The sequence below is a fragment of the Podarcis gaigeae genome, assembly GCF_964106915.1.
Source record: "Podarcis gaigeae genome assembly, chromosome: 2".
Taxonomy (NCBI): Eukaryota; Metazoa; Chordata; class Lepidosauria; order Squamata; family Lacertidae; genus Podarcis; species Podarcis gaigeae.
In genome coordinates, this window is record NC_139679.1 from 3,318,066 (window position 1) to 3,340,728 (window position 22,663).

General features: G+C 47.3%; 1 protein-coding gene across 1 annotated transcript; it reads left to right on the forward strand.

Annotated features, from left to right (window-relative positions):
• Positions 1–10,206: 10,206 nt before the first annotated feature.
• IGFBP6 (insulin like growth factor binding protein 6) lies at positions 10,207–22,352 on the forward strand. Its single transcript, XM_083729261.1, has 4 exons — positions 10,207–11,153; positions 20,069–20,220; positions 20,896–21,015; positions 21,411–22,352. The coding sequence occupies exons 1-4, from the start codon at positions 10,796–10,798 to the stop codon at positions 21,522–21,524; spliced, it is 744 nt and encodes a 247-aa protein (XP_083585387.1). The 5' UTR covers positions 10,207–10,795; the 3' UTR covers positions 21,525–22,352.
• Positions 22,353–22,663: the final 311 nt, after the last annotated feature.

Sequence of the window (22,663 nt, forward strand, 5' to 3'; positions counted from 1 at the left end):
CTGCAAGAAAACATGCCTCTCCTGTATTGGTCTCTAGAGCCACAGAAGGGGCTGCCACAGTTTGACTTTCTCTCTGAAATTGCGCTCTTCCATTGCTGAGACACAGGCAGATGGCGTCAGTTACAGTGGTACCTCGGGTTAAGTACTTAATTTGTTCCGGAGGTCTGTTCTTAACCTGAAATTGTTCTTAACCAGAAGCACCACTTTAGCTAATGGGGCCTCCTGCTGCCGCACCGCCGGAGCCCAATTTCTGTTCTTGACCTGAAGCACTATTTCTGGGTTAGCATAGTCTGTAACCTGAAGCGTATGTAACCCAAGGTACCATTGTATATATATATTGCTAGAAATGTTGGGCACGACCCCCACGCTCTGCCAAGTGGTAGCAAGATTCACAGGGGTGTTGCAGGCCTCATCCAGGGGTTGTGCTGCTGTGGAGAATTGAAGACATGGTGGTGCGTGTTATTCACATATTTACAGCCTCAGTCTGCATGGAGGGAGCCCAGATCTTACAGCATGGTCATTTCAAGAGTGGCTTGTTCCTCACAGTAGTGCAGCATTGGGAGTCAAAGGCATCTCTCAGCCAGACTGTCCATGGTCAATGTCTGTCACTGCCCTCACCCTCCTTCCCAGCACTCCATGTTAAAGACACACTTTTCCTGTCTTCATGGCAACCTCTGTCTGCCCAGGCCCAACACCTTTGCCATGTTAATGCTTCTATCCCAGGTGAGGCCCTGGCTTGGAAAGGAAGCTTAGCCTGTATTTTTCTACTGGCCTCCAATAGTAAAAAACCTACCATTTTCCGGTACTCATTTCTAGGGTTTAGCGGGGGGGCGGGCACCTCAAAATTATACAGTGGTACCTCTGGTAAAGAACTTAATTCATTCTGGAGGTCCGTTTTTAACCTGAAACTGTTCTTAACCTGAGGTGCCACTTTAGCTAATGGGGCCTCCCGCTGCTGCACAATTTCTGTTCTCATCCTGAAGCAAAGTTCTTAACCCGAGGTACTATTTCTGGGTTAGCGGAGTCTGTAACCTGAAGTGTCTGTAACCTGAAGCGTCTGTAACCCAAGGTACCACTTTATGAGACACACACACACACACACACACACACACACAAGGCCAGCTCATCCATGAGGCAAAGTGAGGCACCCACCTCAGGTGGCAGGATCCACAGGGGCAACATATTCAGCCTCCAAAGAAGGCATTGCCTGCTACTGGTGCCGCAGTGGCAATGAGAGGTGCGGCAGGCAGCCCCCCACCCCCAGAAATGCTGCCAGTGATGGCTGGTGTCAGCTGTGGTAGTTCCTAAATTACCAAGCTGAATAGAGCCTAGCTGCCATATTAGGTGGCTACAGTGGCCTCTTGGCAAATAGGAGGGGCTGCTGGTCTCCTCCCACCCTTGTTCCCAATGTAGATCTTTATTCCCTCCCCCTTGTTCCTGAGGCAGATCTTCACGCCCTCTTCCCTGGCAGGGAGGGGGCACCATTTTGTAGTTTGCCTCAGGTGCCAAAATGTTTATACAGTACACACATAACGATATCTAATCTATATCTATATAGTTCTAAAATTAAACATTGATAGAATTAAAATCCTCCCTCTCACTTTCTCTCTCCGTTTATTAGTTTTCATTCTATCAATGTTTAATTGCTTTTATTGAGAAGCTTTCCCCTGTTTCTAGCTGTTGTTTTTATCTGTAAGTCGCCTTGATTCCCTGTTTGGGGGAAAGGGGGCAGGCAATCATCCTCATCCTCCAGATATGATCTGGCATATCTACATGAAAGATTTGAACTGGCTTAATACTGATTCCTGTTCCCTAGGAGGACCCTAGGACGGGAACTGATGCAGGCACAGGATTTCCAGAGATCTATCACAGAACTTTTACAAAAGTGCAATGCTCAGTCTGGGTTCTCAGGGGGAAGGGCAGGGGGGGGGTAGAGAGGAAGGTCCTTTATAACCAGTTGGATCACCGGCTCATCTGCAGGATTTTAAGCAGAAGTTCCTACCCTGCCAAATAAATACCAGAGATTGACCCTACGAGTTTTTGTATGCAAAGCATATGCTCTGTCACTGCCGATTCGCAAAAATAAAATTGATGTAAAACTGATACTTGTGGGGTGGACATGCTGTAAAGTGAGGAGAAAATTCCAAAGGAAATCTTGGTAGGCCCTGTTCTGAATACTATAAATACTGGATACTATAAAAAGTACAATTAAGCCTGTTTTCAAGACAGTAGGTAAAAAGCCAAACATGTGTTTGTTTCGAGGTGTAGTCAGCACAGAGCACTGGTACATCATTTTCAGCTTCCCAAAAGCCTTCTACTTGCAGCCTTCCACAGTAAAGCACATTCAGCCATTAAACATTGATGAGGGTGGAGAGAAAAGTAGATTATGATACTTGGCAGCAGCTGCCAGGAAGTTGTTTTTGGTTTCTTGGAGGCTGGGGAATTGAACAGCACTGAACAGGAGCAGTCTATCTGAACTTCAGCAGTAGTACACTTGAAGCTCTACAGCCGTTTTTAACTCACCAAACCTCAGAGTCAAGGATAGCAGAATTGGGAGCTTATCCTGGGTACAGGAAGCAAACGTCACAGTGCAGCAGAGCTCAGAAAGTGCAAGCAGCATAAGGGGACCCCAGTTCCAAAGTTTAGAAGCTAGATGTGCACCATCTAGCAGCACAAACCTGGGGGAAATTATTTCACTGAGGCAGCAGCCTTTATCCCTAGAGTGCAACAGCTGTCAATAATTAAATAAAGGGTCCAGTCAATAACTGCTGTTCGTTAACAGCACCTCTTCCAACTGCCCACTGGGAGGCTTGAAACAGATGAAAAGAAGCCCTATAAGATGATGAGAGCTGTAGTTTAACAGCATCTGGAGGGAAACAGGCTCCCCGCCCTTGAACATCCTTGAGGATACAAAAACAGACATCCTATTAAAGTGTGATAGATCACCAACCCCAACAACAGCGTTGCCACCAATCAGCAGGTGAAGAATACTGAAGTTGGAAGACCAAGGAGTGCATGCGAAATAAATTGTGAGTGCAATACGCGGTGGAAGTCATCGTCAACATACTGTGGAAGTGAAGGTGGGCACCTTAACTTAATATTTCCATGCTTTCTGGTACATAAATGAATTATAACTTAAGAGGGAGGGAGGGAGGGAGGGAGAAATGCTCATATACTGCAGAAATGAAGCCAGACTCATTACAAGCAGGTAATTTGCTCTATTTTCAGTTCTTTTATGACCTTGGGTCATTTCGCTATACTTCTCTGTTCCTTGGCTTTCTGCCAGAAATGCAGAAGGAATATTTTTCCCATGGTTGCTTCTGCACTGTAGCCCTATCTTTATTGCTAATGTAGCATTGCTATTCTGTAATTTGCTCAAAGTACAATTAAAATGGAGGTTTCACAGGGTGCTTAATATAGTGCTGCATTGTCCAGCGATGCTCTTCCACATAACCAAGATCCTTCTTTAATGTTTACTTTATGTATAAGTCCCCTTTCCAATGTTTAGAATTTCCTGTTTGTAGGGCCCGCCTATCTTGTTACTCCATGTTGACTTCATTGGGAGACTTAAGTAAAGAAAACTGTCTTAATAAGACACTTCAAATGCCCTATTATGAGATTCTGTTCTAGGTGCAGGAGGAGTAGAGACTTCGTCACTGGTTTCCTTCTATTATTTATTTTCATTTTAAATGGAGAAATAGTGCTTTTTCACTTCTAAAAAATGAAAATAATGAATGAAAACTAGCTATTAATGCCCTCACCCTCATGGTAACAGAAAATGACACACTAGTCAGGGCAATTCATAACTAATCTCTTGCGTATCCATATCAAGAATAAATAAAATCGGCTGCACTTGAAAACAGGAAGTGTTTAACTAAAGAGACAAGATTCCTTTGCCCAGAGCTTTTTTCAGCCAGAACTTTCTTCAGCTCCAGTACCTCTCCAATGGGTGCCACCGCCATTATAAGAGAACTAGGCAGGCGTTCATGGTGAGTTCTGGCATCTCTTTTTCTAGAATAGCACTGCCTTTGCCCCAATAAAGGCTTGCTTGTCCACGCTTGGTCAGCCACCACCCTGGTGTAACTTCATTTTATTACGATACAGTGCCTAAAAACCTACTAACCAATGTCTTTGAGGTGGTTAGCAGGTGTGAGCAGCTTCTTAAAATGGTGCACCAGGAGACCAATTTCTGATCTCAATGATCTGGCAAGTTTAGGTTTCGACCAGAGATAGCCCATGTAGTGCTGATGGATTCCAACACCCCTGCCATCCCTGAATATTTGCCATGCTGGTTGAGGCTTGTAGGACTTGGGAGTCCAACATTTGGATGGCACCATGCAGGCTACTTGTGGGCTACACATTTCAAACATACCCTCATTGAGAATGATGATATTTTTTTACTCAACCTTACGAGCTTTCAAAAAAACCACGCAACCCTCTGGCAAGCAGTCTGAAGTGCTGGTTCTTGAATATACACACACAAAGAGAGAGAGGAAATTGCCCAGAAGCTAAAAGAACAGGACAAGGCTGTGTCTTTTTTGGGAGCATGCCTCCTTCTGTAAGAAAGCCTTAACTGTTGGCCACCAACCATCAGCAGCCCTAAACAGGCCAAGTCCCAGAAGTGTGAAGGATCACTACAAAGCAGCCATCCCCAACCTGTTGTCCTCCAGCTGTTGCTGGACTAGCACTCCCATCATCCCTGACCACTGGGCATGCTGGCTGAGGCTGGTGGAAGTTGTTGAACAAACATCTGGAAAGCACTGGGTTAGGAGATGCTGCTACAGAATTCCTGATGAGCTTCCAACAGAGCCTTGGCACCACCCACCTCATGTACTTTCCCCAGCACTTTTTCTCCTGGGCCCAACAACAAGGCTGCCACTCCACCAGGGGAGGACAGAGGCTGCCATTCCAAGGGTCATTCCTGAAAATTACATCTTGTCTGCCTGCTCCCTTTCTGTGGTTCAGGGAGCATTCCATTAGACTCCTGGGAGCTGCATCTCCTTCGCAGTACATGGGCGATCAAGTGCCAAAAGTCAAGAGCAGAGATTCCTCTGGAATTTTGCCTATGGGAGTGCAAAAAGGCTGCTGCAAAGGTCTGTTCCAAGGCTATAAAAGGGCATGTGCACTCAAAGGGTTGTGATGATCTTTTCTGAATGTGCAAGAGCAACATGCAGAGTGAAATGAGTTTGAAAGATAGCTTTAGCTTCAAAGGGTGCCATCCATTTGAGATATACCTTGCAGAGCCTCTAGAAGGTGGCTGAATTCAGTAAAGGGCAGGCACCTGGACCTTTGGGCAGAAGAGAACATTTGGGTACCTGCAGCTTTTCCCACTTCTGCCAAGAGGTTGCAACATGTCAAACTGTATCTGTCAATATTCCCTCCTCTGCACAAAGACTAGAGCAGGGATCAGCAAACTAAGGCCCAGGGGTCGGATGCTGCCCTCCAGGCTCGTAAATCCGGCCCACGGATCCTGCCATCTGCTCGGTCAGTCCCCGCGCACTGCGGTCACCTCGTCACACCTTGTTCCACACAGTGTTGTGGAAGTCAGTCCCCGCGTGACGAGGTGACCGCAGTGCGCGGGGACTGACTTCCACAACACTGGCACAGCTTTGGATTGGCTGCAGAAAGTTCCTGCAGCCAATCCGAAGCCTTGCCACCCGCGGCTGAAGTAAACCTGGCGCGGCCTTGGATAGAGAGGCCGACGGGCGGGCAGCGGGTCTGGGCATCGTGACGGGTGCATTATGGCACTTCACCTGGAGCTTGGTGCGCCTGCTGGCCCCGCGCCTGGCAGAGCTACTTGGATGACAGGCTACAGCGTGTGGAGCACGCCACCTGGGAGCTCCACAGGGATGGGTCAGTGGAGCAGCTGCTGCTCTTCAACGACTCTGGTGAGCGGGTGCCGCTGAGATGCACTCCTGAGAGCGTGCAGAGTGTGTTCCTCCTCCAGGTCCGGAGGCAGCTGCAAGACCAGCTTGAGGGTATTTATATTTTTCAAAATATAGTTCAGCCCCCCCACAAGGTCTGAGGGACAGTGGACCACCCCCCTGATTAAAAAGTTTGCTGACACCTGGACTAGAGATACTAGCACAAGGCTGCCAACTTACTTTCTTTTTTTCTATAAAATATTTATTAAAGTTTTTGGAAATACAACAAGAAAAGTCAAAAAAAATTTTAAACAAGAAAAGATGAAATACAAAGAAGAAAAAGGAAAAATCAAAAAGAACATAAAACAGAGAATTGAAATCCATTAAGCAAAAAAGAAATATCCATAGAAAATACAACAAATCTTCCCATTACTGATCTTTCATTAACTTATTTCCCTGACCTCCTCACACCTCCCTTTTTTGTATTCTAAGTCAATTTTCCATTTCAACAAATCCTTTCCCTCTTTTCAAATTTTTGTCCTGTAAATTTATCTTGAAATTAATATAACTTTACTTTCTCTCCTTTCACCAATTAACAGTCTATTTTTCCTAAATATTTGTAACATTTCTGCTAAAATCACATAAATTCATTCCAACATCATTCTAACATTCATTAATCTTGCAGTGTTTCTGTAAATAGTCTTTAAATTTCTTCCAATCTTCCTCCACCGACTCTTCTCCCTGGTCTCGGATTCTGCCAGTCATTTCCGCCAGTTCCATGTAGTCCATCACCTTCATCTGCCATTCTTCCAAGGTGGGTAGATCTTGTGTCAAGGCTGCCAACTTTCAAAGTGGCTCCTGTAGCTGTCCCTTTAACTCGGGTAGGCAGTGTTGTGTGATTTTAACTCCCATCATCCCTGATCGTTGGCCATTTTGGTTGGGGCTGATGGAAATTGGGAATTCAATAACATTTGGGGGGCACCTTGTTGGTTATGCCTGCAGCTTGACCTGGAGCCATTCGCAAGTGATTTGTGTTTCATGCCATGAAAAGCTTAACCTAATTATTGAGAGCAAACCTCTCAAAAGGCACAGGAACCGGCTGGGTGGATATCTAGCCAATTGGCAACCCTATTTTAGAGCCATGTCTTCTATTGCATTCTATCTCCCTGAATCCAGCTGTGTGCTGCTCCCAAGGATTGCTACCATTTTGCTAGTCCCAGTTTCTTTAACAGCAGCCAGATGTTCAGGCAAACATTAGCAGGTGATAATAGTTTATCTCCATACTGCGAAAAGTTATGCAAACCAGTGCCTGAAGGTGCACAAGCAGCCAAAGCTGCATTTTCCTGATCAGTTGGCAACTTTAATCAGTGGTGAAGACTGCAAGGTTCCCCTGGAGGCAGCACTCCACTGAATACCAAATGCCAGGTACAAAGGACAGGAGGAGGGTTGTTTCTTTCATGTCCTGTTTGTGGGCTTTCCCCCAGAAGCATCTGGCTGGCCACTGGGAAGGAAGATGTGGACCTAGATGGCCCTTAGTGGGCAGACCACCAGGCTCTCCTTTGGCTATTTTACCAGAACCCCAAGATCCATCAACCAAAGCCAGGAGCAAAGTAGTGACTCAGGCAGACAAACATGTTCTGAGAATTCAGGAACAGGGTGCAGCTGAACACAAGCTCACCCCAGGAATTTGTGATGGGTACCAAAAGAAACCAAGGTCACAAATCCTTTCACACAAAATTCCACTCCTGGTTTCCCCCCAAACATTCTTTTTTCAGCAACCTAATTGATTGTGAGTCAGAAATTCTTGCAGATCTTATACACATTCATATATACAAGACTTCTGCAGAAGGATATTCTCTTCTGCTCTAACCACTTAGCTTCATTCACGCCCCACACAGAACAGGTAAGGGTTCCTCCTCATCCCCTGTACATTGTAAGCGCTTGCCAAGCAGGAACACTAAGTCTTAAGAGCAACTTTTCAAAAACAACCCAAGTGATGGATGTCATGTTTTTGGAAAGAACCAGCCAAGAAGGGAAATAGCTGGGCAATTGAATTACACAACAGAGATGGACTGGAAACTGTAAGTATTCCAAGCATTCTGCCTGGATCCAAACAGAATAAAATTTTAAGGGTGGGAGGAAGAGCCCATCTCTCTCCATCTCTCCCCCCACAAAAAGGGGACACACAAAAGGGCCCTGAGCAGGGAAGTTTGGGCTCATTGCCGGCTTTTGTTTGGAAAGAGTTTCAACATCATCCCCAAATAATTACATTAAGTCAAACAGGAGGAGTTTGGGAGACAGACTCCTCTAACTCTCAGCCTAACCTACTTTGCAGGGTTGTTGTGAGGGTAAAAGCAAGGTAACCCCGTGTATTCTGCCTTGACCTTCTTAGACAAATGAGTGGGTGTCAGTTAAAGTTCAGCCCATGCCTAAATAGTTAACCCAGAAGTCCCAAGTTAAAAAGGGACAACTTTCACTAGTGTGTCTTAACCGGTCTTATGCACATTCCTGGAAGACCCAATGAACATAGTGGGACATGTCTGGAGGTAAATGACATCACATTACATTTACTCGGGAGTAAGCTCAACTGAGCTCTGGTAAAGACTCAACTTAAGCAGACACACAAGCACTGCAATCCTAACCCTCTGATTTGGGAGTCAGACCCACAGACATGGTTAGGATTGATTGCAGCCAAAGCTCCTGCCAGGTATTTCCATACCCAGAAGATTCAGCCTGATGTTAAAGGCACAGGAGCAGATTTGTGGTTAAAGGCACAGGAGAGAAGTAGTTTGCACAACTGCAGAGAAAGGAGCTGAACTGGAGCATTGCAGGAAAAGAGGAAAGAGCATGAAATAAAAGGGGGAGAAGTAAATTCGTTCAAGCCTTATGCTTCGATTTTGTGGTTGTAATACCCTGTTACCTAATTATCATCCTTCAGCACTCAGATGTTACAAGTGTCAGCAATTTATTCCCACTAACTGACGGTTGGTTATAACCACAAACAAGCACTCAGGATGAAGCGCCTGTCTCTCTTCCCCAACCCCATGCATTTAACAGCTTGGTGACAGGCAGAAATCCAATAGGTAAAGTGTTCCTGATCACAGTTTGCAAGCTGACCTTTAACACACCAGTCATTCAGCACAGTTGAAGGCTCAGAAGTACCTCGACTTCACTGCCACATGACTTGAAAGTTGCAACTTCACAAAACATTCATGGAGGAAAACAGAGCCTCTTGTTAATTTTTTATCATTTTGCATGTTTTAAGGTACAGGGGCTCATGGGGGGCGGGGAGAGAACTTGGCAGTCCTATCATCAGATAAAAGTCAGTATTTCCCCATGGCTGATTATTGTGTTCTCTAACATGAGAAAACAAAACTCCCGCTTCAGGCAAGAATTTCCTCATTCTGTTTTTCCCACAAACAAAATGGGAATATTGCACTGCAATGCTATCCTCCTTTATCTGGAAATAAAGTCCCATTCAATTTTGTGGGATTTACTTCCAAGTAGATAGCATTGTCAGTGTTCTAATCCAGGTGCTCAGGTGGGTGAGACAAACACCAATAGCATAATTGCTGAATTTGCATCTTAGCTTTTATTTCAAAACAGGCTAGTTTTGGGCTTCAGGGTTTCTTCCACTGCAGCAAGTTATTTTGACTGCGACTTGAGACTGTTATCTTTGCTTTACTCTTCAAATTTAAAAAGGTTAAATGTGTGGGTGCATGTGGAAATGTTTGATAAAATATTCTGCTTTAAGAATGAGATTTGTTTTTTTTACTTTTCTTCTAAAAACCAAGCCGAATTCTGATTGCCTGGAATTCCAAAGCAATACTTCTATTGCATTTACCGATGATTAATTGAACAGAATGGGACTTTCCTGTGAACATGGGCGTAGCCAGTGTTTATTTAAAGGGGAGAAGGCTTTATGTTGAGGGGGGGGGAATAACCCAGACATCTACAATGCAATCGGTCAGTTAAGTATTTCTAATTATTTACTTAATTTAAGGAGAGGCAGCTGCCCTCCTTGCACCCCCTTGGCTACGCCCATGCGTGTGAACGTGCATGCACGTGGCGTCTCCGTGCTGCCTAGGTTCAGAAGTTGAGAAGTGTGCAGCAAAATTCGTGTCCATGTTTACTACTTCGAAATAAGTTCCTGAAAGTGGGGCAGGCGACCTTCCTCCGAAGCAAGTGTGCAGAAGGATGCTGCTTTGCAGGCCCATCCTAAACACGGTTCCTTCTGATTTAACCATGCCATCCCCTCTTCCCGCTCCCCGCCAGGTGGGCTGGGTCGAGAAAGAGCGCTTCGCGGCTTCTATAGGCAGGGGCGCAGCCAGCCGCTTGGGCGCCCTCGGGGCTGGACGGGCCACAATCCCGGGGCCCGAGCCGCGCTCCGCTGCGGAGCCCTGCAGGCCCGCGTTGCTTTTTCGAGCGGCCAGGAGCCTGCAGGGAGTCCGCTCAGCTGTAGGGCGGCAGACGCCAGCGCCACGGTGCCCTCTCGGGCCGCGCGGAGCCTGCAGGCGCCTCCGGGTGAGACGCGAGGCTCGGGGGCGGTAAGCGCCCCCCCCCCCGCTACGCCTCTGTCTTTCCTCCATTTACGCCTCCGGGGTCTTTCCTCCAGTTCCTAATTCCGAGCACTCCGCGGCTTGCTGCTCAGGCGGTTCCCAAGACGAGAAGTGGGCGCTTGGCGCTTTGCGCGCTTCCTCGGCCGGCCGTTGGACGGGGCTCCCGCGCCGCGCAGGGCGCCCGGCCCCAGCTGCCCGCCAGCTCGCGGTCGCCCGCAGCCCCACCCCGCGGGCTGGCGCCCTTCCAGCCGGGCAGGCTGCGCACCTGGCGCGGAAGGAGGCCGGCAGCTCGGGGGCTGGCGCTGCGCGCTGCACGCATTTAAGGGCTGCCGCGCGGCGCTCCAGCCACTCTGTCCGCGGCTCCGGACCACCATGCTCCCGGCTTGCTGCTCGGAGACGGCGCTGCTGCTGCTGCTCCTCTTGCTGACCGAGGCGGCGGCGGCGGCGGCGGGTGGAGGGCGGCCGGGAGGCGGCGGCGCCCCTTGCGCTTCCCCGGCGGCGCCCGGCCGCGCATCCCCCGCCCGGGCCGCGCAGGCTCTTCGCGACGAGCAGGGCTGCGACGCGCGGGCGCTGGGCGAGCCGTGCGGCGTCTACACCCCGAGCTGCGCGCCCGGCTTGCGCTGCGTCCCTCGGCCCGGCGAGCGCACTCCGCTGCACGCCTTGCTGCACGGCCGGGGGGTCTGCGTGGCCGGAGGCGGCCGGAACCAGACGGAGGCGGCGCCCGCGCCAGGTGAGTGCCGAGGAGGGCGAGCCCGGAGCTGAAACGTGGAAGCGAGGGGGCGCGGAAGGCGGTAGAGAGTCCCGCATGGGGGTGGGACTAGATGACCCTGCGGGGTCCCTTGCAACTCTACAATTCTATCCTTACATGAAATATCGCGGGGCCAAGATTGCCATGCAAGTATGGAGGTTGAGGAAGTATAAAGGGGGGTTGGGAGCATATTGGATGCAGGAGATGACTGAACCTCGTTAGCCTTTCATCGAGATTCACATGTAAGATCCTCGGCGCAAAGGGAGCAAAGCCCTATTGAACACTGTGGGATTTACTCCCAAGTAAAGAGCTATAGCATTGCCGGCAGGGAAGGTGATGGAGTGAAACGATCAGCTATCCTCTTCCTGCACTCCCACTGTGTGATTCAAGTGTTCTTTCTTTACATTTCTTTAATTTTGTAAATACAGTAAAGGCAAAAGAAGAAACATCACCAGCTCACATTAAGAATGAAAATAATCCACACAGTCTGATTTAAACCTATATATTAATATAAGCAGTCCCTATGCCCCAAACAAAATTGAAGATTGTGAAGATGTACAATCAAGGGCAGAAAGGGAAGAGAAGTCTTTCGGGTGCTGGGTAGTGAATGTTGGCTGCTTCTTTTTCTAGCCTTGAAGCATAAAAGCCATAAGGGCTCATAGATTTTTTCCTGTGCTTAAACTACAACATTTGAATCTGAATTATTTACTTGATTTGGAATCATGTTTGTGAAGAGGGAGTAGGTACTTTTGAAATGTGTGTGCTTTGAGTTCTTTGCTCAGCCGTTCATGTTTTGTTCCAACTTTGGAAACATTTAATGCCTCTCTGGTAACTCGGACCTAACTATATGCATCCTGAGGACCAGAAGCCTCCATAGCCCCTCCAACCCAGGTATAAACACCAGGGGTGACCCCTGAAATCGGTTAGGTCAAAGCGGTGTGAAAGGAGCTCCTCAGGTTTGGGAATGAATACCTTAAGAGCAGAGAGGAGAGAAGTGTTTGCTGTCAGGAATGTTTTGGGATGGGATGGGATGGGGAGAATCTGCAGTATCTTCTTCTGTCCCTAGACTTGTGTGTGAGCTGAACAGACGCCACTGCCACCCTTGATCTCTCATGCCAGGCCTGAGTCGCCTTTTGCTCAGACTAGTAGTGGGTGCAGTGCAGTGGCATAGCGTGGGTTGTCAGCACCCGGGGCAAGGCAAGTAATTTGCACCCCCTAACCCGTGGATTTGCGCCCCCTAACCCATAGATTTGCGCCCCCTAACCCGTGGATTTGCGCCCCTTAACCCCCAGATGTTGCGCCCGGTGCAGCCGGCACCCCCTGCACCCCCCACGTTACGCCACTGGTGCAGTGCCAAACCTTGTCTTGCAGGGAGAAGACTGCAAAATCATCTCTGCCTACCTGGGGCTGCACCTTCTCCTGTTCTCTCTGGGGAGGGTTCACAAACAGTTCTTTACGGCTTCCCTTTGTAGACTGCAAGAATCCACTAGTTTGTGTGGTGGAGAGAGGAACCCTGGGAAGAAGAGCTTGGGCTTCAACTCTATAAAACTAATATACTGTACTGTGCAAGTAAAGTTTGGATCTGGCAGTTCCTTGTCATGAACCTACTTTATGAGTTGGATTTATGATTAGACTTGTGATTTAAGGACACTGTGCCTCAGAACTCTTGAAATGCTAGTACTGGTCTGTGGCAACAGGAGAGGAGGGGATGTGAGCATGTCTGGCAGCATGTCCAACTCTGCACAGGAGCACAACTCCTGAAAACACGTTTTTGCTTGCTTTCTGGGCGCTTGCTGACAACAGTCTGTTTTCTTTGATTGCATGAAGTGAGCCATAATCTGCAAACTGGATTACTTTGCAAGTGTCCTTGGTTTTGCTTTTCCCATCTAGCAAGCTGAAAAGGAGCCATTCTGCCAGATGCTAGGCAACTCACATGGGTACTTATTTTAACCAGCAAAATTTGGCTCTTATCCTTTGTGTTGTGACACAGAGCAGTGGACAAACAGAGAAGCTGGCCCTGCATTTTCCTTTTTCAAAAATCTTGGTTATGCTTGGCTAGACCTTCTTTCTCTTTTTGCCAGGACCAGTTGGAGTCTATAACTAGCCAGAGCAGAATCCAGATTTTGGTCTGCTATCAAACTCCCAGGCTCCCTGGGACAACAAGTAAGCAGTTAATCTGGATCCTGAAAGTGCAACAGGGACTGTTGCTTTTGACCAGGGATTTGACCTTGGTTCTAGTACATAAGCCTGGCCTGGCCAGTCCAGAGGCTTATACTGCCTATAATGAAGCTGATACTGTGCATTCTTAGTTCCTTCTGTTCCTGATGCTCTCTGAAGTTGAACACATCCAGTCCATGGAAACAGCCAAGGCTAAGTGTTAACATCAGGCCATGAGATTCTTGTCTTCTATTGGCATCCATCTGTCTCGAGAGATGAAATCAACCGCTGCATTAGTAGCACGGATGTGACCTTCTCAGGGTGCAAGCCTGGGCAGCGCGTCTGGAGGTCCTGGGCAAACTCCCTCTCTGCCTCACTGATGTGGTCCAAAGGAAAACAGAGCAGTATGTTTGGCACCAGCTGGGCTGCTGGAGTTGCCAGAAGGCATACAAGACACCATCCAAATGTGGATTTCTGTAGGGGTACTCCATAGCCTTTTCTTCTCCTCATGATCTCACAAGCAGCGGCAGAGCATATGCCTGCACTGCATGGGGTGTGCTCCCAGTGGGGCTGGAGGGTGCTCTCCTGGGTGCCACAGTCCAGGGGGGAGCTGCTGCCCACTCTCCTTCTGCTCTCCTCCTCTGGGTCAGACCTGACCCGGTGGCACAGCTGCTGTGGCTGGGCACAAGGCGCACCGTGGCCAAGGAGGCAGGGCCAGCAGCATTGCTGCCCATTCTCCTGCTCTCCTCCTCTGGGTCAGGGCTGACCCAGGGCTGAGCTGCAGACAGGCAAGAGCGCCACAGCCAAGGCACAGCTGCTTCTTGATCAGAGTCAGGCTCTGATGAAGGAGCCTGCTGTGGGGTGCCTGTTGGTGGCCCCTCACAAAATTGGGCCCAGAGCCACAGACACCCCCCATGCCTCTGCTCACAAGGCAGAAGAGATTTGGGGTCAGAGTTTTCCTTCTCCTAGATGGGCTCCCTTCCAGGTTTGACAAACCCATCTGCCCCTCACTTCCCTCTTCAGCACTTGCAGAAACTGCCTTCTTGACCATTGGACCCACTATCGGTCTTGTCCATTCAATCCACCAGAGCCTGTTTTCCCATGCAGGGGAAGTCCCTAAATCGCCAAGGGTCTGAGACCCATTAGCTCCTCTCACCTGGTTTAGCTGGCCAATTGAAGTCGTTCCCTGGGTGTGGCTGCTGTCATATGCTGACAGCTTCTAGGAGCCACAGGTGAGAGATGAGTGCAGGGTGGGGACCAAAAGTGGGCAAACTCAGAAGGAGTATGATGTGTCCCCCACCAGAGGTGCTATTCCCCCTCCTAACATCCCATACACCCTGATTCCTGGCATATATGGCCCTGACATTGCCTCCGCCCCCCACCCTGTGGTCTTATTTATTAAAACATGTATTTCCTGCCATTCAATTCATTTGGATTTCAGAATGGTATACAATCGGTTTATAGCATAAAATGATAATAAAACAAAATTTTAAAATGCCTGTGTGAATAAAAATGTTGGTTGGCACTGGAAAAACTGCAGTGTTGGTGGAAGCCAAGCCTCTATAGGGAGGGCATTCCATAACTGGGGTGCCACTACTGAGAAAGCCCTTTCCCTTACTGTTGAATAGCAAATCTCTGATGAAGGAGGCACCTGGAGAATGAACATCAGCAGAAGATTTTAAAGCACAGAAAAGTTAATATGGGAAGCCATGGTCTTTAACATTAAAAAAAATTAAGCATTGCAGATTAAAATCCTGCCATTCAGCTGTTTGGCAGGAAAAATGGCAGGTCTGAATCTATTCTATTTTGCTCTCCTGAACAGGTGATATGCAGAATTCTCACCTTTTTCAATAGAGCTCCATAGATGCAGGGGCAATAATGGTGGCAGAGCAACCAAGAAATGCAGAACGGTTGGGGTTTGCCAGCCTTAGCAACAGCTGCCTCATGGACCACTCCTCTGTGCTGGGTGAGTTGAGGCTGAAAGTCAGACCATTTGCAGTGAACTAGGCCCATAAAGTCAAAAGGACAACAGAAAGAACACTGGAACAGAATGATGTCATAGCAACATCATCTGGATTCTCCAACATTCCCAAGTGAGCAAGTTATGTCACTTCTGGAGAAAACAGCTATCTTGGTAGCCCTTCCAGTGCCATGGATTTCCAATGTAATGTCTAGTTGCTTTGTCATCATTTTGTAGAAGGTATGCAGATTTGAGCTTAGCTTGGCACTGAACATGCAAAACAGGTGCCCCAGTTACGCTGGCTGATATAAAAATAAAAAGATCTCTTAGTTTGGTAAGATGAAAACCACAGTTGGCAGCAAGGAATTGTGGTCAGCATGTCCCTCAAATGGCTTGTGCAATAAATTGTCATTCTCTTCTCAAAATAAAATCCAGAGGTAAGAAGGGATATTGGAGGTGTGGAGATCATGCCAAATCATTCCCTCTGCTGAGGGATTGTGGTTGGAGAACTGCTTGTGTTGAGCTTGTAAAATTCACTCTGCTCCTGATGACTAAGAAGCACTGAATGCCACTGCCCTGATGATTAAGAAGCACTGAGTGCATCTTCCTCCACCTCCTACTTTAAAATATTTTAAATGGCAACCTTATTCAGGCCTCTTGGCGTGAATTCAAGTATGTGCATGCATGCAGTTCAACAAACCCAAAATTGAGACATCAGTTTTTTACATTACAAATGTAGCACTGAACATTGTTTCATGAATTTATGACAGCTTTGTAGCCTGACATTGCAAGGAGGAGCAGCTTCAAACCTTGCTCAGAAACATTTACTACAGCCAAACAGTGTGTGGAAATCAGAATAAACCTGCATTTCAGGCTGCAATCCCATGCATGCTTATTTGGGGAATAAAGTGTTCAAGGACGCTTATGTCCAAGTAAACATGCAAAGGATTACACAAGTGGTCAAAACCTAGGAACACTGGGGGATGCTGGTGGCGCTGGGGTCTAAACCACTGAGCCTAGGGCTTGCCGATCAGAAGGTCAGCGGTTCGAATCCCCGCAACAGGGTGAGCTCCTGTTGCTCGGTCCCTGCTCCTGCCAACCTAGCAGTTCGAAAGCATGTCAAAGTACAAGTAGATAAATACTTGCAGTGCGCTGCTCTGCTTCGCCAGAAGTGGCTTAGTCATGATGGCCACATGACCCAGAAGCTGACTGCGAACAAATGCTGGCTCCCTCGGCCAGTAAAGTGAGATGAGCGCCGCAACCCCAGAGTTGCAGAAGCTGACTTAGAGAGAGCAATATCCAACAAATCCTTTGGAATACTAAAACAAATCCAGCTTTTTAATATCAAACTTTTAGACACTATTAGTGCAGAAGTAGTTTTTGAAAGATGAAAGCAGTGTAGAGTCTAGGCCAGTTGTGATCTGGATGGGACCTTCAGTAACTCATGCATACATCTCTCTTCCTATTTTGCCATTTTACCCATGCCTTGTTTTTGCAGTTAGGAAAACACTTAACCAACATCTGCCTGCTGTTTATGCTAGGCTAAGTGGGGCTTTGTATCAAATCGATTGACCCTTGATTCCATTTGATCAAATGACCTGGGTAAAGGTATAATTTATCATGTGGATAACTTGCAAATTGTCAGGGACCATGCTGAGGAGGAATGGTGGGAGCCGCCACCCTCCTCCTGATCCTGAATCTTCCCAGGAGCAGGAGGACAGTATAGCTTTGGAACAGTGGTTTGCAGAGGGGCATAGTTCAGAAGGCAGAAGCTGGGAAATACTGGATGGGGGGAAGCTAGCAGATCTAACACTAGAAGAGAGAGTTAACAGATTCACAGTCTCTCGCTACTATCCACCCCCCTTCCCCAAAGCCCGGGAGAGCTCAGAAAGTGGCAGAACAGAAAGCACAGAGGCTACAATCTCAGATTACAAAACATAGGAGTGACGTAGATTAAGAGGGACAGAGGGGGGAGTGACCTTAATTGGGAGCACCACCATTCTGGCTAGACGCTTTCTTTTGACCTTCGCTGTGTTTATTAAAGAAACTAACTGGTAAGAATTCCCTTTCGTCTGATCTGCTCATTTACGGCCACAGAGGAGGAAGCCGATCCCCCAAAGCCTGACACTGGTGCAGCATCCTGGATTTATCAATCACTGGTGGAAATGGTCTAGCATTTCACAGCCAGGAAGCCCCTGGAGTTTTCCAGGATAAGACTGCAGTTCTACTCATCCTTAGATAAGAAGGCAAGTCCCACTGATCACACTGTGAATTGCTTCTGAGTTAAACATGTATGTGATTGGGCAGCCTACAAGCACCCTGAGTTTTTAGATTCATCATGCTCTCTAATAAATATGTATGTAGCCTCCAAAAACAGGCTAATCTTTTATGGCTGGAACCATGCCATAAAAGGAACTTTCGGTGCTGCATGGAACTTGTCATTATGGCCTACTAAGTAGGCTTTGCCCATCGTTCTTCCTGCTGCTACCATTTCAACAGCCTTAAATGGTCTCCACTGAGCCAGGGTGCTGTGTGTACAATCCAGACTGAATTGGAGCTACAGTGGTACCTCGGGTTACAGACGCTTCAGGTTACAGACTCCGCTAACCCAGAAATGGTGCTTCAGGTTACGAACTTTGCTTCCGGATGAGAACATAAATTGCGTGGTGGCGCAGCAGCGGGAGGCCCCATTAGCGAAAGTGGTGCTTCAGGTTAAGAACAGTTTCAGGTTAAGAACAGACCTCTGGAAGGAATTAAGTTCTTAACCTGAGGTACCACTGTACTAGTAGTACAGGATCTCACAGGAAATGGGTTGATGCAAGGAAGCTCTGCTGCCCCCTTGAGGAGCTGTGTGGAAAATGCAGAAGTCTCATGCGGGAGCTGAGCCAGTGGTCAGCTGTGGAGCAAATCCACAGGTTGTCAGTGATCACAATCTGTAACGTGCTCCACATGTGTCTATAGTAACCAGTGATAATCTTCAGGTCCTCTGTGTGCTGCTGGGAGGGGTAATGTGTATATGATTGTGTTTTACCCACATCATTCATGTGCAGAAATTTTGAGCAGAGCTAATTTTACATCTTCATTATTGACTACTATAAGCTGTCTATTTCACTTGGGACTCATTGATGGTGGAGCGAAACAGTTTTCTCAACTAAACCTGCCCACTGAGCTTTCCTTTCTGGAAGTATCCCTTTATTGCTGGTGGGAAAAATCCATGTTCCTTCATGATTGCATAATTATTAAAACTGCCCCAAATGATACTAAAATCATCTGTCATGATTACCGTATTTTTCGCTCTATAAGACGCACCAGACCACAAGACCTAGTTTTTGGAGGAGGAAAACAAGAAAAAATATTCTGAATCTCAGAAGCCAGAACAGCAAGAGGGATCGCTGTGCAGTGAAAGCAGCAATCCCTCTTGCTGTTCTGGCTTCTGGGATAGCTGCGCAGCCTGCATTCACTCCATAAGACACACACACATTCCCCCTTACTTTTTAGGAGGGAAAAGGTGAGTCTTATAGAGCAAAAAATACGGTACTTTGACACACCCAAACTTGGTGAGTTTCTCCATTATTCCAGACTTGTTGATTTTTGTGTACAGAAATGCTTACTTAAATGGTAAGTGGCTGGAATTTCGCGACAGAAAGGCTGCATTATACATCTATTTCCTCTCTAAATTCTACAGTAAAAAGCACAACTGGGGTAAGGTCCTGAACACACACCCCCCGGGAAAGCATAACTTGACAACAATATATATGGGTGTGAATTCAGCTAGCCTCCATTCTGGTTGAGGTCACACAGGGAGAACTGAAGTGTTCAACACTTACAGTCCCAAGTGCCAACATTATGGGGCCGGAGGAGATAGGGATAACTAGATTAGGATTTTTTATATATTAAAAAAATGGGAAATGCATGTGACTGTTAAGATTCCTCCAAAACTACATTCTGGAGAATGTTAGCTTTAAAAACTGTCCTTTGGACACTGTTAGTTCTTGGCTGGAGATGGACAAACAGTTATTTGAAATAGCTGTTAGGCAAAACGGTGCTTTCCAGTGTACATTTCTTTCCTACATTTTTATCCTACGTGCCTTTCAGGGCAGTGTAGCTTCATGGCTGAGGGTTTTTCTGGATGAGTTGCTTCTAATGTCTTTCCAGCTCTTTGAGTATGTCCCAGTTGCTGCATCTGGCAAAATACTAGGCAAGGGTAAGATTATCTGAAATGTCAAGGAGGAGAAACTAACCAAAGTCTTTGGCTGTATTGCACATCCCACCATCTTTAGAGAGGTATTGCTCACTGATCACAACTTCTGATACCTGGCATAGAGGCATGTTTACTTTGCAGTTAATGCTAGATGGGTTTCACACATGTATTTTCTTGTTCAGCTTCCAGAACAATGGGCAGATATGTTTCTTTCAACTGCAGGGCAGTTTAGTTAACATCCCTACTGTGTCCTGCTTCAAGGCAGGGCTGGACTTCTGGGATCCCTCAGACCCCGTCAGCTGCAACTCATGCAGTGCATCCTTAATCACACCCCCTGCACAGGGTGGGTCGGTGGTGGTAAATGTTACCAGTTATATTGATAGAAATAACAGAGGCTGACTGTTCCATTCATCTTCTGTTTTCATGTTCTGTTTGGAAGAGAATGTGGATGCACCCAGTATTTCAACATTGTTCTCTGTAGAGTTTGGGAACTGCTGTCCTGCAGCTGGTCCTTCCTCCCTCCCCTTGTCTTCCTTAAGAAGGTGACTGAAAGGCTGAAGCCTGTTTCCATCTCTCTAGGTGATGCCTGGGAGGAGAATCACCATGCCGGTCCATCAACAGCAGAGCCTCTCCTGTTACAGAGCCAGGATCCACTGCAAGAGGTCACGGCTGGCAAAACCCAACTACAGCAGCTCTCCCTGGGCAGTGATGCCAAACAGGAGCGTGATATGGTACGTGGAGCAAGCTGCCTGTACTTTCCCAGCCAGAGAAAGAATAGAAGGGACTGCTTCCCTGCTGGCATTCTGGCTTCCTGCTCTGTATGGACCTTCCTGCACAGGAAAGTGCTGGTAGAAGAACTGAGGAACCTGCACATTGTTGCTCTTAACTGTCTGCTTCTATTTCTCTCTCTCTCCTTTTCACACCACCAAATTCCTACTTACAGAAAAGAATGAGGTATAATCTTTCTGGGATTGCATATTTTCATTAAGCCAGAGAAGGATCTCGTAATTGAATACTTCCTCATGGTTTAACACATACTCACAGCCTTCCTCCCTATATGGGAAGCCAGCGTATTGCTCTCTGCCATGCTAGCACTTTTATATGGTGCCTTCTGTATAAACCCTTGACTTGTAAAGCAGACCCAAACACTTGTATTTAAAGCACTGTTAAACCCAGGCTGAATACACTGCTTGACTCTTCTGGCTTCTGTCCACCTATGGGTATTATAGCTCTTTTGTCAATCCAATAGCAGGGAACCTGTGGCTCTCCAGATGATGTTAGACTACAACTTCCATCATCCCTCACCATTGGCCATGCTGGCTGTGGCCGATGGAGTGATCTAATATCATCTGAGAGGCCACGGGTTCCCACCACAACTCAACTACTGTCCTATTTCTGTTTGGCAGGCTCCTTGCCGCAGGCACCTGGCAGCCATCTTGCAGGAGTTGAAGGCCCCGCTCTACCAGAATGGTCAAGACATCTTCATTCCCAACTGTGACACCAAAGGGTTCTACAGGCGTAAGCAGGTATACTGAAAAGTTGCCTATAGGCAAAGTGAGCTACTCTTGGGCTTTTATAGCAAGCCATAACTCTAAGCAATAAGCTGAGTAATTTCTCAGTTGGTTTAGTGTTCTGGTTCTTTTGGCTTCAACTTTCCTACCAGAATCTTAGGTTAAAAATATCCAGTCTCTCCCACTGTGTATACAGGCAACTCCCCATATACACAGAAGTTGTGCTTTGAAGCACAGTGTGTCAGTGGGATGCATGTAAGCCCATCCTACCCCGTCCTGCCCCATTGCAGAGCTGAAGTGGCTTGCGCATGCCGATCACGCACAAATGGGGAATTGCCTGGATCCATGGGCTAGAGAAGCTGCTGTTTCACAGTAGTCTTATCTTCCACTAACATCATTGCCCCCTACAGTGTCAGGCATCCAAGGGACAGAAGAGAGGCCAGTGCTGGTGTGTGGATAAGAGAGGACGCCGGTTGGAGGGCATGGAAGAAAAACCCCTTTGCCTGCTTCCCAATGTCGACTGAGCGGTTGGGAGTAGAGTGCTCCAGCAGCAGAGATGCTTGTCCAGGAAGAATCGCTCTACTAGAACTGTTGCAAATATTTGCTTTTAACTTATTGTGCTGTTGCTGCCTTGCTGGGACCTTGCATTCCCTGGAATAACCTTGGAGCAGCTGTTGCATCTGATAATTTACAGAAGGGTGGAGGAGCCTGGACTGGCTGCATCACAACACGGGCCAAGAGGCGGCTTCTGACTACACGACTAAAGATGTTTTCTTGGATAAGCTATCAGTGGTTGCACTGCAAAGATAAGCTGGCACCTAAGCCAGCTTTACATTTAGTAGATGTTGCGTGCATCCTATGTTCTAAGCCGGTAGGGAGACATGAGTAGCCAGATACTGGGTGTGGGGAGGAGAACCAGGGCTGATCTAAAGCTTTTTACCAAGCTAGAAGTAATAGGAAAAATGGGAAAGGAGACAACTTTGTAAAAACAGATGACCATAGAGAGCCCGCAAGGGCACTATGAAATGGGAAAGGATGAGAAAGCAATCTCACACCATCACCAACACCTAGAATTATAATGAGATAGTGTGGAAGGGATAAATGGTACGGGGCACTGGGACACTCGCGGTTGTTCTTTTCCCCACTATCACCTGCTTGGTCCTTAGCCTGCCCTCTGTATCATCTTGCCTTACACCTTCCTCTCAAGCAGATTGTGGGGAGAGCTACATGGAGGGGGTCTGTGGTTGCCTGGGTTTCCCCTATTCTCTGCCATGTGCTTCAATTGGGCGGGGGGTGGATTCTGTATGTTTCACTGGCACTGGATTCAATAAATCTGAGGACTATATAACATGCTTGCTATTAGTCCTAAAGACTGGTTTTTCTTTGGCTTCTGAAAATCTCCTGGCACCAACAATGAAAAGATTCAGCTAAAGAAATAAACCTTGTCCCTAAGAAATGCTTGGAAAAGATGAAAAGGTCATAATTGCATCTGGTAATTAGAAGTACACCAGCATTTTTGTGGGGGATTTTAACTTTTATTATTATTTGCACCTAAGCATAACCTGCCACATTGTTTACTCAGGAAACCTGTCTGCTAAACAATTAGTAACAAAGAAAGTAAGTTTGGAGGCTGCCATCAGTTCTGAGAGGTCCAAGTTCTACA